Raw genomic sequence first — 15,287 nt, 5'->3', positions numbered from 1 at the left:
GCAATCAGGGAGGCTCATAATTCAGCAGTAACAGCATGGACTTTGGCAGTAGGCCACCCCAAGTTCAGATCTTGGCTCCACCATTTCCTCGTTGTATGAACCCAAGGAAATTTCTTCTGCTCCTGCCACCATTCCTTCTCCTGTAAAATTTGAGTGATAATTCTCACCTCACTTAACTGTGAGGAGGATTCAATTAGGTCATGAGAAAGCACCTAGCAACAAGTGTTTTAGCTCCTGATAATCACAGAAGCAGAGTGCAGAGATGGACCTGGTGGCCGAGCTGCCAGCCTTTGGATTTCTCCACATCTCTGCTTCTTTTCATCATTATAGGTAATTTTTTGTTTAATGACAATATTTCAGAAGAGGAGAAAGTCTCAAGTTTAGAGGATTCCCTACAGACTATTTTCATTTTTTTTAATTCAATTTAATGAATGATTAAGAACTTATACTGTAATATTGTATACAGTTCAAAGCCCATTATAATCAATTCCAGGAAACTGTCCAAATTATTTTATTTTTTGGAATTTTATTATGCTAAAGATTGTTCCTCTAAGTAAGCTATGAGAAGCCTGGATCTTGATATGTTCTATGTTATACAGATATCCCCGCCCCCACCCAGTATGGACAGCATATAAATATTGGATTTATTTCTCTTGTACTATAGAATTTTCTTCTTAATCAGTTTCTATCCTAATGGAGTCATTAGAACCTTCTGGTTGGAAGTGTGCCCTCTGTATATTTTTGCATACAAAGGAGAGGACAGAAACCCTTCCTCCAGTTCACAAGAAGTCATAGGAATTTTCCTAGCCTCCTTTGGAGTTTAGGCTCAATCTCATCCAGTATCTACTCTGAGAGTAGCAAACGGAAGTGATGTTCTTGCTGATTCTGTGCAGTTGCAGACTGTAGATGATTCATTAATGTCATACTTAGTCAAATGCTGTCTCATAATTTTTTCAGTTGTCAGAGATGTGCTTTTTAGGTCTCATCTGAATAGAAAAAGTCAACAGCAAATATTTCCACCACATGTTGACTTCCTCACATCACCCTGGATTTTATTCATGTGCTGGGGCTTTTTCATTCCATAAATAAATATAATAATCATTTCTACTGGAAAAATTAATTTCAGAAATCTGTGGTCAGTAGGGAGACAGGCTGGGTCTGGGACCCTTTCAGTAGTGATATATATTGTGTCCTGTATTGCAAACCCTAGGCTAAGTCTGTCTGCTCTAAACTGTTTAGGAATGATCCTCTAGATTGTTCTTGTGAAGCACTTTGCTTCCATTTACGGCCTTGTAACTGTGGGGATTTGGTTAATGAATAATCATAGCATTAATGGATATTAGGGGTCTTTTTATACCCATCATGTTACAGAGGTAGTTTAAGAGGTGGTTTTACAGTAAAAAAAACCTATACATTAAACTAAAACTCAAATAGGAAAAACAAATCAGGACCAAAGAAAAGTTAGAGTAGAAAAGAAGATGAAATCGAGAATAAGAATGGGATACGCAATGTATACTGTGAGATTCTGAACAGTTTCTTTAAATAATCATATGCTGGTTAATTTAGACTGAAAAGGAATCTCCACAAAAGTCCTGGAAACTGTTTCTGGATCAGCATTGTGTCTTAGTGCTTGGATCGATGATTTTTGACTGCACCTTCTTGTTTAGATGGATTGAATGTCAGTGTTGACTTGGAACAGTTGCTGTCTTCCTACCCATATTGGCCCAGAGACACGGGACCGGGCAGCACAGTGTTTCAGAAGATATTTGGTTAGCTGCCACCATTTAAAACTTGAGACATTAAATCATCTGGCTTTCTGGCTTCACGTGAAAAATAAGGGTCCACTGAGACCAGGCTTGTGTTTGCGCAGGGTGGAGGCAGAGGTCAGCCGGAGTCGATCAGTGGAGAGCCCTCCCCACTGTGCAGAAACTCTGCAGTTCTCTGAGCTTGTTTGTATCAGCTGCCTGGGCCAGGTCCAGCCTGGAGTCTGCAGCCCTGGTCCTAGTCCACCAGCCTCACACTAAATGTGAGGAAGCTGTCCCCGGCAGCCCAGCTGCAGGAATTCAGTTCAGCTCAGTGTACAGGTTTAAGGAATGACTGACTCCTCCTTGCCCAGCACAGAATGGAGAATATGAAAACATGTGTCTCCATCATAGGTCAAGCCCATTGGCATTAAATAGGGCATTTACAATCCACACCATTCAGGGTGTGCTAATTCGTCCTGTCATGTAGTCATGGGTAATGTGAACATTCTGATTTAACAGAACAGATTAAAATAAAGAAAGGTAACCATAAAGTGAAGCCCATTTTCCCATCCTCGTTCATCCAAGCGGTTGGTGGGCAGACCTTGAGAAGCGAAACCGAATCTGTTTGGGGGTGTCACTTCCTACATTGCTGGAGCCCTAAGAGAAGTGTCCCTTGTACTCTTGTCCTTTCAGTGCACTTGGAGGCTCCTCAGCTCTTCATATCCCAGCTTTTCCAGGAGGAGGATGTCTCATTGATTATGTGCCTCAAGTATGCCACCTACTCACCAACAAGGTAAAGAAGCAAGTCTCCTGCCCCTCCGGTTGCGAGACTCTTCCCTCCAGCATAGCCCCGTCCCGGCGTTGTGCTGTGAGGGCGCCCTCAGCTCCAGCTTTCACCTGCGCTGGCCTTTCCTCCTTCGAACTACAGTTCATCCGTTTCTCTCCTAGTTCTTTACGCCCCTTCTTCCTTTTCTAAGGATTCTGACTTCCTGTTCCAATCTTAACCTTCATCCTTTAAACTGCTACCTCTTCTTAATTTTCCTTTATGTCCTAAGTTTTTTGCTAGATCTTGCACCTTTGAACTCCTCCATATCCCAGTTATCTGGTGCATGCATGCATGGGTGTGTGGGGATGTGTGTGTGTGTGTGTGTGTGTGTGTGTGTGTGTGTGTGTTTGCCACTAGTTAGCATCAAGGTAATTCACCAGAGCTGCCTTTACCTCTTTCTGCTTTTCTGTACCTCACTTTTTACTAGTCAGCTCTTGATTCTCCATGTCACCTCTAGGAGCAGTTTGCCAGAGTCCGGCTCTACTAGGGGCAAGCTTTCCAGGTCAGCTGGTCCAGTAGGCAGGCACGTCAGGTTATCTAAAGCTTTCTCTTAGCTTCATGAATGAGTCATTACATTGGCAAGTAGCAGAGTTTACCTTAATGGCTATTGTCAGATATTTCTAAAAAGTATAAGTATATACATGTTAATATCCAGGTAGTGTTTTTAGCTAAAACCTGGAGATGTTCATCTACAAGCAATACTGACTTTCTTCTCCCACATTGACTGACTCAGTTTGCTTTATTCCCAAAGTACTGTTTTCTACACTCCTATTGACTTATTCACGTGGCTTGGAAAATAAATCTTTTGTTTGTCTCTTTCTTTCAAAAGATAGCTCATCTTTATATAGGAAATATTTTTAAAGTACAATAATATTTCAAAGGCTTCAGTATTATTTTTTTAAATGTCAGAGAAACTAAAATCTGGCAACTCTGCAGTCTGTGGGCTTGGCACAGATTCCAGGGCATCTCACTCTCTTGGAGTGGTTGCTTCTCATTGGACCAAATTCCCCCAGCCTCTGCCCTCCTTCAAAACTGATCGGAGGAGAGAATTCTTATTTACATTGTGGGACTTTGTACTCCCTTCAAATCTGTGTCCTAGTATTATAGAGAAACATGCAAATTTGGTCTTCCAGAACTGAGAAGAAAAGCCTTTTTTAAAGCTCTCCAATTGAGATTAATTTCTAGTCATACATTTTCCTCAAAAAAATTATATTACCATTTTCCCAGAAATATAAGAATCAGTCTGTTTTTCTTATCTGGTTCCCTTTCATTAATTTTACTTGTCTTTTAAAATTGATGTTCTTATGCTTGCTACAAACGAGGACAGTATGGGCTGCTTTTAGAAACAATCTCTTCAAATGAATTTCCATAATTACATTGGAATCTATCTTTGTAGCCAGTTTTGTTGTGGGTTTCTGTTAAAATGGTTTTCTGTTTTTAAAATCAAGTACACAGAACTGTTTTCATCCCTTTTTAAACAAAGCCACTTAAGCAAACTTATCATCTGTTTTTCTTTTCCCAAAATAACATTTCTGATCCTGCATTAAGCCTGCAAAGTAAGCACTGTTTTTATAAATTGACATAAACCTCTATTATATAAATAGAATTGTTTTACTTTTAAAGGGTACAAAATGGCTATCACTACCAATTGTGTCGAGGTTATTTCAAGCACTTTATCTCAAGCTTTTGTTAGCCATGGAAACTCATTGTGGCTACAGCCAATATAAACAATTTGGGGGGCCTCTTTCTCCCCTATTTCTTTGAGCCATTATGAGGACATTATGAGGAATGTATTTTTGTGTTAGTAGCTGATGAGTATATGACTTTGAGATGTCCAGCTTAATATGTTCACAATTTTTTAATAAAAACTGTCATTTGGTGATAACAAGGAAATCTAAAAAGGCAAAATAAAATCCCCTATTTAACACTCCTTTTTTGGATATTAGGAATTTAAAAAGAAAGAATTGAGCATTGTCCTGCCTTTTCAACGGGAGCTGTAGTTCAGGATAAAATAGCCCCCATTTGATGAGAGGATACTCTTCTTTACAGATAATTCCAGCTGATAAATGCACAATAAGTGATAGAATTCCAAAAAATCACTGTTTTTTGGCTCTTAATGAAATAATTGATTCAGACAAGGATATCCAGTGGATACTAAAATTATGAGGTGAAAGATTAAGGGGACTAGGTCTTCACATGCTTTGAGTAATATGCCCACAGGCTGCTCCTGGCAGCAAAGGGGATACCTCCCTTTACAGTGCTGTCGTCACCTTAACCAGTGATCAAGCCCACTATCACCTATGAAGTTTTCTTGCCCAAAATATTTAACCTGAATCTAATTAAACCTTTAGTCTAACTTCCAATTTATAGGAAATATAGGGAGTAGAGGGAAAAGGAAGGAGATGACCAGAGGGTCTAGAATGCAGAATATTCTGCAAGACAGCTAGGCCAACCTTTTTGAAAAGTCAGTATCATATATGTATGTGCAATATCACACACACACACACACACACACGTACACACCCCAAGAGGTACTTTTATTCTATATTAAAAGACTTTCTAGATTAAGTGCCTGATCCTTAGTTATACCCTCAATTATACCCTTCCTTTTAAAAGAATATTTTGGAGACAGTTGGGAAATTATGAAAATGCACAGGACACTAGACAAAGTCCAAAAAATGATTGCTAAATTTGTTGGGTGTGATCATGACACTGTGGCTCTGGAGGAAAATGTCTTGTTTCTCGGGAGTACGTGCTTATGTATCTAGGGGCAAGCAGTCATGGTGTCTCAAGTTTCCTTTGACTTGTTTCAGCAAAGATAGACCAATAGCTTGATCAGGAGGTAGGTGGCTGGATGAAGAAACTAGACAAGATGTTCACAGTTGTTGAATATGGGTGACGGGAATGTGGGGATTCATTTGCCATTCTTTCTATTTCTCTGAGTCTTTGTAAGTGTTTTGTCAGAAAGCATTTGGAAATTTCTGACTCCTCAGCTTTGTGTTCATGTTCCAGGTGCAGTATGTGATTCAAGGGTACCACAAAAGAAGGGAATATATTGCTGCTTTCCTCAGCCACTTTGGCACGTAAGTTTCTCCATGTTTACACCATCTACCAGCCATGGCCTCACATCCCCATGACCCTGATGTGAGAGCTTGATTAAGAACATAACAGTCTGTGCTTATGTATGCTAGCTTTTCAGTACCATTTTGACTCTTTCTGGTATGTTGCATACACAAAAGCTCCCAGGAAGATCACTTTTAGGATTCTTTGCTAAAGAATAGAAACAAATATCTTCCTTGGAGCAGCGTCATGCTGTAAGCCCAGCAGTAACAAAGGCAGCACTACCTGTTTGTTCTAGAGCTCTTTACACTGTGCCTAGCACTTTCACCTCCATCTGCTCCTAGGAGTCCCAAGTGAGCCAGGTGGGCTTTATTGGCACAAGTGAATGAAGAGTGCCCTGAAACTTTAAGAAGCCTTGTAAACTGAGGGAAGTCACCCACCTACAAGAGATAGAGCCAGGGTGGGAGCCCTGGTTCTCAGGACTCAGGTGTTCTGACACAGGACTCCTGCTCACAGCTTGCCACCCAAATCTAGGCAGGAAATACTGCGTTAGACGCAAAAGCAGCGACTCTCACTTGGGATTAGGAATTGGAAGAAGGCACAGAGAGGGACGAAGAGGCATGGGACTGCAGGTATAGGGGGTACCTCTTCCATGGCTCAGGTTCCTTAAATGACATCAGAGGCCTTATTGAGCTTCTGCTTAGAGCTTAGCCCAGTGGCAGAGGGAACATGTTTTCCCCACAGTCGTCTTCAAAAGGTGGGGGACCTTCTGTCCATTCATGAGGACTGAGCACTAAGGGTGTTAGTGGTCTGTTTATATCCCACCTTATTCCGGAGAAGGCTTATAAATATAGAAAGATATATATAGTAACACAAAATTAAAAATTTAAATAAGGAAATGAATAAATTAAGGCCAAAAAAAGTGGGAATAAGGAGGAGCAGGTGAAATCAAGAATAAGGTTAGCCATTTCCTGGGATATAATTTTGTAAACCATGGTGTAATTATGGGCAAAATTTCTAACTCCTTAAAAACAATTTTAAGAAATTTTCTCATTATCCATAGTGGAATTTTTTATGCCTCCAAAATAGAACTGTCAATATCTTAAGCAGTGTGACTGTCACTTGCATGAGTCTTTAATACTTAGGATTTTTTCAGCTTTGTTTATGAACATTTTGAGAAAGTACTTATGAAACAAAGTGGTTAATAAATGACACTATTGGTCTTCTAATTTTTGAGGAAGATTATTTTTAGTATATATAATTAAAAATGAAGGACCTAGGACAGTAACCTCCCAAGTAGGGTGCACACACCTGAGAATGTGTGTCTCCCCTCACTCCATTAGCACAAAAGAAAAATATGAAAACCGCATTTATATCTTTTTAAAAAATCTCATTCTTGGGGCACCTGGGTGACTCAGTCCATTAAGTATCTGCCTTCTGCTCAGGTCATGATCTCAAGTTCTGGGATCCAGCTCCATGTTGTCAGACTCCCTCTCCCTCTGCCCCTTCCCCCAGCTCATGCATGCGCTCTCTCTCTCTCTCAAATTAATAAAATCTTTTTTAAAAAGCCAAAATAGGAATCCTTTTTTAACATACATTTTGTCTATGTCTTATGCATATAATACAGTAATATAGTAGTACCTGTATGCAACTACTAAATCATACATGCGATTCAGTATAAATTAAGTGATTTGCCTGAAGTCACATTCCTATTATATTGCTATACTGTATGCATAATGAAAAGGATTCTATGCTTCTTTTTACTTACAGCATGCAGGATCTGAAAAGCTTAGATAGCAGTGTTGTAACATACTGCATTGATTACAAATTCATGAAAAAAATATATAAACTGGTGAATGAAATTGTTGACCTAAGTCAGAGATCTGAATGCTACACCAATAGTCTTTGAGTAAATCACTCAGCCTTTTGAGTCTTAGTTCCTTTACATTTACGGTGAGTTCTCTGTTCCTACTTGAAGTGAGAGACCGTCAATATTGACGGTCTGATGCTCTGGACTCCGCCAGGGAGATAGCAGATGCCTCCTTGTGTAGATGACAGAGATGATTCTGTCTGTCGTCGTGTGTGAACATCATCATGTTATGGTTATGTCTCCCAGGTGGAAGCTCTGGTGGAAAATGGGAAAGGCGAGCCTATTAGGATTTCACCCGGGCCCTTCCATGGTCCTGGGCTATTCTCTTTAACGCATGACATGTACCCTGTGCGTCTCCCATCTGAACCAGCGCCTACCCAGCTAATGTGGCTCTTGTCTTGAGCCTGGTGGGGAGGAGAGGGGACGCAAATGAAAGGATCCCAAGTGCTTTAGAAGAAAATAATATAGACTCCTAAACTAAGAAATGTTGTCATTGCTCATTACTGCTTAGTGCTTAAATGAAAGTAAGACTCATCATCACACAGACAGTAGTGTCATTGCTGACCTTATGGCTTCATTTGTCCTTTTACTCATAACTAGTAACCAGCATTTGCATGGCATTTTATGCTTTATCTTACTTGTTTTTCATAATCTTGTAATGAAGCTTGAAAATATTATTATATTTGTTTTACAGATGAGGAAACTGAGGCTCCAGAGGTTAAGTGATTTGCCTGAAGTCACAATAGTAAATGTAAAACTGTAACTTAAACGTAGATACTGTCATTCCAAACCCCACATCCTTCCTATGATAACATTCACTTAACCTTAAATGCATCTCAGATTCAGTCACCATGATTTTATGAATGTATTCTTTACTTGGTTCCATCTCTTTTATGCCCTTTTTTTATGAGGGTTTTTTTCTTTGTGTGTGTATGTTTTTTATCACTTAGAGGTGTCGTGGAATATGATGCAGAAGGCTTTACAAAACTCACTCTGCTGCTGATGTGGAAAGATTTCTGTTTTCTTGTACACAGTGAGTACACTTTTGCTGTGAGCATGCCAGCATACATTTGCAAATATACTAAACCATATGTAATAATGACCGTGAAAACCTTTAGCATATTGATGTGGTTCCTTTTTTTTTTGTTTTTTTTTTTTTGTTTTTTTTTTGATGTGGTTCCTTTTACTTTAGTATATTTACCACATGGTCTTAAAGAGAAAATATCTCTAGAGCAGGGGTTCTCAACCAGGTATAATTTGCCCCTCGGCAGATGTTTGACAGTGTCTGAAAACATTTTTGATCGTCATGATTGGGCAGGACAGAAGTGGGGATTGTTCTTCTGGCATTTAGTGGGTAGAGGGCAGATGTGTTGCAGGACAGTACCCCAACAACAGCAAAATCATCGAGTACAAAATGTCAGTAGTGCTGAGTTTAAGAAACCCTGCCCTGTGTCCAGGGTTCCAGATTCTTATTTCAAAGCATCTTTCCAGTATGAGATTCCAAAACTTTCAGGATTATTCAAAACATATTTGCTTTGATCATGTGGCTATCATTCTTAAATGAAAATAGTAAACTTTGATAATATAATATGTAAAAGATGAGACAAGTTTGAATGTATTCCCATCATCACTTTTTAGTTTTATTCCACAGATAGGCATATTGAAATGCTTGTTCTGTTACATTAATCAATGACTCAAAAAACTTTAATCCAGTTTTCTCCCTCTCTTTTTTAAACTAATTTATTTATTTGTGATGAGGTGGAGGGCAGAAAGAGAGAGAGTCCCAAGCAGACTCTGCATTAAGCATAGAGCCTGATGCGGGGCTTGATCTCAGGACCCTGAGATCACAACTTGAGCTGAAACCAAGAGTCGGCTGCTTAACCAACTGTGCCACCTAGGCACCCCTGGTCCAGCTTTCTCTTAATGGATAATTTGGAGCCTCTTTTGTTTAATTCTTTGTTATGTAAGAATCATTGACCCGTAGTACCAGGTTCCACTTGCAAGTCAACCAAAACCTTTATTCTTTAGTAATTTGATATGCAAATTTAGTAATTTGATCCCTACTCTTCAAGCCAAAGATAGAGAAGTTCCAGCTCTCCCAAGTCAAGTTTCAGAAAAGCAGTGGACTTGAGTTGGCTTCACTTAGTGGCTAGAACTACCCTAGACCTTTAATAATCTATTCCAGGAAGAGGAGCTTTGGCTCTGTTGAGCCATGCCATGGGACAGCGTAAAGGCATTGGCTTGGGGGTTTTGTTTCCCCAGCAGACTGACATTCTTGGTTGTGATTTGCTTAGGCTAAAAAAAATGGTTCTTAAATTCATTTGTCTTACCCCATCTCACACCAACAGTGAGGGAAGAAAGCCTCTAATACCACGGTATAATCTGCACAGAGAAAACTGAGAGTTGGCCATCTTTATAAGGTGTTTCCTAATGATAAACACCTTGCTACATGTGCTTCTTATTGAGCTTCTGCTCTGTAGTGAGTTACGTACTGGGACCATCTCTTCAAATGTATCTGAAGAATACAAGCATATTGCTGCGTATTAATTATGTGCACAGATTTTTTAAAAATTGGAGAAGTAAGACTTTAATTTGGGTGTTCCTCCAACTAGTTACGTGATATTGTTCAAATCACTAGAACACACTTCTCTCCACTTTAATTTCCTTATATATACACTGGGGATCTGATCGTTAAGTCCTTTGGAGACGTTTACATATGGAGCTTAACCCATCATACAAGGCCAGGTAGAAGAGGGAGCCTCACGGTCAAGGTCTCCTAGCAGTCTCCTCTCTGCCTGTCATCTTCTGTGGCCCTACTGGTACTTCCAGCCACCACTTTTGATTCTCACCTTATGTGTTGCTCTTTTGTTTTTTCATTCAGAGCCTTAATTCCTTTGTGAGATCTCATTTCCTATTTGCCATGTTCACTTTACACACCAGTAATTCTGCCTCTAGCCTGGTAACTCCCCCCCAGATCCTGATCACATCGTGGGTCTGTCACCACCCTGGACAGTTGCCTGGTTGATCCAGTGGGTGTGAATCCCCTGGCCCAGTTCATCAAGAGGGGCCTGTACCCTGTGTCAAATGGCAGTGGCGACAGAAGCCTCACCCAGTGGCTCTGAGAGAAGGACAGGAGGGACAATTGCAAACATTAAATGCTCAACTAAAGTGGCATGAGATCTCAACTCTTTAAATGAAATTTACTTTGGTTTTCTAGCCATGATTCTACTTTCAAAAATCTTGATGTCAGATCATATCAGAGAGAAGGGGAAAAAGCTATCCTTGGCATTGCTCATTCTCACCTGTGTCTTCCATGTGCAACTTTTTTTTTTAAAAAATTATTTATTCATGAGAGACACAGAGAGAGAGGTGGAGACACAGGCAGAGGGAGAAGCAGGCCCCATACATGGAGCCCTATGCGAGACTCCATCCTGGGACTCCAGGATCACACCCTGGGCCAAAGGCAGGTGCCAAACAGCTGAGCCAACCAGGGATCCCCAATTCTCATGCAACTTAAGAGTCACTCTTCTGGTGGTGGCCACAAGAATCATGCGCAGGGATGAAGGAGCACTGCCCTCCCTTACAAATGCCTTTGGTGTTGTAGCAATATCCTGTTCCTCTGGGAGTTCTGTTCCCCAAAGACTGTTTCCCCTGGTACCATTTGTCCAGTATCTCTTACAGCCCCTTCTCTACTTTCCCATCTTAGCTTTTCTTTTTTTTTTTTTTTTAAGATTTTATTTATTTATTCATGAGAGACACAGAGAGAGAGAGAGAGAGAGGCAGAGACACAGGCAGAGAGAGAAGCAGGCTTCATGCAGTGAGCCCCATGAGGGCCTCAATCCTGGGTCTCCAGAATCACACCCCAGGCTGAAGGCGGCACTAAACCGCTAAGCCACCAGGGCTGCCCATCCATCTTAGCTTTTCTAAGTCAAACATGTAACATGTAGTCCCAAAGTCATATTTTCACTTAGTTTTGGTTGCCTTCTCCAGAAACATCAAACCCATGGGCACTCTTTGGAACGATTACAAGGACTTGGGGATTTGGTTAATTTACTTTTTTTCAGAGTGTTTCCTCAGGCTTTTATTCTCTCCTTCCCCAGGCTGCTTATACCTTGCCCCTCAACATCACTGCTTACACGCATGGCTCTTTGGCAGATATGACTTTGTCTGTGAATCAGGGGACTTGATGCTGTTTCCTGATCCATCACTAATACACAGCCTGTCCTTAAATAAATGAGTCCCACCCGATTGCTTCTTATATCTAAAACAATAGGACTTGCTCCATCAGAGTGAAGCTTGGTTGGATAACATGTTTTATTTCATCATGCAGTTAAGCATCTGATACTTTCCTTTGGAAATTATTTGCTTACTTGGTCACAACACCCAAGGGACCACTTGTTCCCTTTTTTCTTTCCATCAAGATGGGGGAGTGAATATGGGGTGACAGAGAGTTAGTGATAGAACACTGCTGTGAATTATTCTGAGTTTTCAAGAACATGAGGAAGGAAGGAGATGCCTAGAGATGTTGCTGGTCTTCTGTGGCTGGCTCTGCTGCTCCATGGAGAGTGAAAACCTGGCAGGACACCAGATCACTTCCCTACCCTCCTTTCTTTCTACCCCTTCCCCAGGACTAGGAAGAAGACTGTCACTAGGGCAGGTCCTGGTAATAATTCTGAGCATTTTGGATGCTAGAGAAAAGAGGCACTCCTCTCTTGAGGCAGATGACTCTGACCTCACACTTTGCTAGAATGTGCAGAAGCAAAAATGCCCCTCTGGAAAACATTGTACGTATTCTGGGATGTCTCACAAGAAACTGCAACCTCCAACATTCTGACAGTTTCAGGAGTGGAGATGTGGCCATGATCATGGCCGTGGAGTTTTCATCCATTTATTCCTCTTTTTTTTTTCTTTCCTTCATTATCAATATACTCCAAGACTTGGGATCATGCAAGGATCAGAGTGTTCCCATACAAAACTGTTTTCAGGAAGGTTTCCTGGCCATTATCTAAGAACTGTTTGTAGTGGTTATAGAGGTAATTCCATATTTGCCAAACTCTAGGGGTAGATGTTATCTTTAAGCCAGAACATTTTCGGAATGCTGGTGACAAGAGAACCAGACAGCCAAGCATGGTAACACAGAACAAAAGCAACCACTGGGAGAAGTGTCAGCTCTTCTTCATGGTCCCAGTCAGCTGTGCTATAAGTAGGTACAAGAGGAGGCAGCTGCCTGTGGTAGCAGGATTGCTTAGAAGTAGACGGTATTAAAAAAAAAAAAAAAGTACACGGTATTGAGATCTGTGACTCCTGGGGCAAGTGAGAGAGTGTGTGTCTGTATGACAGGTTGTCTTTTCCATTACCCATAAATCCTTGGTAAGTGACCCTTTGAGTCATCCAGCCTGCACCAGAGGCCATGTCTCCTTGGTAAAGTACCTATTATTTTAAATCTGACCATTTGGGCTGTTCCATTTAATTTTTTAACCTCTCTACCCCTAACCCAGTCACTTTAACCCAATTCAACTGAGTTCTAGTTTTATTGAGAACCTCTCTGTGCTTAGTACAATGAAAGGTCCCAGGGGATATAAGTAAATAATTCAGCCTTGACCTTAAGACATTCAGAGCCTGGCCGAAGAGTTGGTGAACTACACCGTGCTGGCCAAAGCCCACCCTCAGCCTCTTTTCATATGGCCCTTAAGCTAAAAGTGGTTTCTGGGTTTTTAAAAGGTTGTTGGAAATCCCTGGGTTGCTCAACGGTTTAGCACCTGCCTTTGGCCCAGGGCATGATCCTGGAGTCCCGGGATCAAGTCCCACATCAGGCTCCCTGCATAGAGCCTGCTTCTTCCTCTGCTTCTCTCTCTCTCTCTCTCTCTCTCTCTTTCTCTCTCTCTCTGTATGTGTGTGTCTGTGTCTTTCATGAATAAATAAATCTTTTAAAAAAAATCGTTGGGAGTGAGGGGAGGAAGAACAGAAGACAAGGATGGTAAAGCCTAAAATACTGACTCCTTGACCCTGTACCAAAAAAGTTTGCAGCCCCAGGTCTAGTTGATGAGAAAGGAGACCAGATAATGGTGAATTACAGTGGTATGCATTTTTTAAAAGAAATCGTTTGTGAGCTTGCCTCCTATATGCCAGACACAAAGAGACCAAGGGCAGAGAGAGAGCTTCATATGTTTTATATATAAGAGAGAGATGTAGGAAAAGAGAGATCCTCTCTAATGGAATCTAATGAGAAAGACAATAAAGAAGTAAACTATCAAATAGGCACATTTCAAATGCTGACACCTCTGTAAGAGAACAAAGCAGGAGTCTACAAAAGAGACAAAAGGGAGGTGTCCTTGGTCAGGGAAGACCAGTCCTAAATAGAATGGAGTGGACTCATCTCCTTGCCACTGAAACAAAGTCTTGTAGAATATGTAGCAGTGACAAGCATGATGGCTACTAGAAAAATCAGTAAAACCAAAATTGTGAGGCTTTTCAGAACTTGCTTAGGTTTTTGGATACAAATCACATTTTTCTATAAATAAATAGATTTGAGGAACAAATCAGAATCATTAAAGTGGTTAAAATCAGGAACCACAATGTTATGTATTAGAATTCATTTCAAAGCAAATCTATGGGGATCCCTGGGTGGCACAGCGGTTTGGCGCCTGCCTTTGGCCCAGGGTGCAATCCTGGAGACCCGGGATCGAATCCCACGTCGGGGGCTCCTGGTGCATGGAGCCTGCTTCTCCCTCTGCCTGTGTCTCTGCCTCTCTCCTCTCTCTCTGTGTGACTATCATAAAGTAAAAATAAAATTAAATTAAAAAACAAAGCAAATCTATGAAAAGTGTAATATTTTAGAATTAGTATGATTACTTCAGATAAAGCATGTATAAAGATTTGTGACTTAATTTTTATCATTTCTAGTATGAATAATAGCTATCAAAGCAGCAAGAACTAAAATCGATTGTCCATAAAAAGTGAAACTAATCAGCTCTCTTTATTCTTCAAAGAGATAAAAGAATATGGAAAAAGATAAAAGAAAATCCACTTTCTAAAATAAAATGCCTTTTTGCTTTGATTATGAGAACTGTTGGTCCTTTAGATACTTTAAACATTTTGGTTAATTTTTATCCTGGACTTCCTTGAAAGTGGTTAGCTCTGCTAGGTAAAGTGGTTTTCATCTTTTGATTACATACACAAGCACACCCTGTTCACAGTTTACAACCCGAATAGCACTAGAACTTTAGCGACCACTGTCACTCTTTTGATTCAAATTGAAACTCCTGTTTTATCTTTACAGTCTACTTCTAGAAAGCCTTTCTCTGCAGTTTCTGACACTGGTTTGAGAATTTATGTCATTAACCTTCATAATATTCTTGGGAATATTCTTTTCATTCTGATACCTTGGATTTATGTGACACCTTTTTAATGACCTTAAAGGATTTCTTGTAAGGAAGGAGGTTGTAAATCAGATGCACCATGTGGTCATTTCTTTCCTTGTACCCTCTCATATATATTGTGTGTTTCCTTTCCATTGTAATTACTGGATCAAAGTAATTGCTAAAGTGAGTTTATCTGATCAAAGAAAGGGCATTAAAATGTGGTGATTTTGACTTAATGTATGCAGCTGCTTTGAAATTAACACATTGAAATCCAAGAAGGCATCTAAGTCAATGAAACAAAGGAAGCTGTTTACAAAGAATAACTTTTATAATATTGATCCAGTTCAGTATACCCTTTTCTTAAAATCAACTTTAAAGTATTATTGACATTGGTGGAAACAGGGGGATTATTTTGGTGCAGAACT

General features: G+C 40.3%; 1 protein-coding gene across 7 annotated transcripts in view; it reads left to right on the top strand.

The window, feature by feature from the left end:
- Positions 1-15,287, top strand: part of BABAM2 (BRISC and BRCA1 A complex member 2) — a 405,688-nt gene that overhangs the window by 315,855 nt on the left and 74,546 nt on the right. For 6 of the 7 annotated variants that reach the window (XM_026016020.2, XM_026016025.2, XM_072767923.1 and 3 more), the window contains 3 exons: positions 2,439-2,538; positions 5,584-5,654; positions 8,452-8,534. In XM_026016020.2, coding sequence (XP_025871805.1) covers positions 2,439-2,538; positions 5,584-5,654; positions 8,452-8,534 — 254 coding nt within the window. The remainder of the gene's footprint in view (positions 1-2,438; positions 2,539-5,583; positions 5,655-8,451; positions 8,535-15,287) is intronic. The other variant, XM_072767925.1, reaches the window with a different exon arrangement.

This window comes from Vulpes vulpes, chromosome 8, assembly GCF_048418805.1.
Source record: "Vulpes vulpes isolate BD-2025 chromosome 8, VulVul3, whole genome shotgun sequence".
NCBI classification, from domain to species: Eukaryota; Metazoa; Chordata; class Mammalia; order Carnivora; family Canidae; genus Vulpes; species Vulpes vulpes.
The sequence above is the reverse complement of the archived record's forward strand: the minus strand, read 5'-3'. Positions and strand labels throughout refer to the sequence as shown.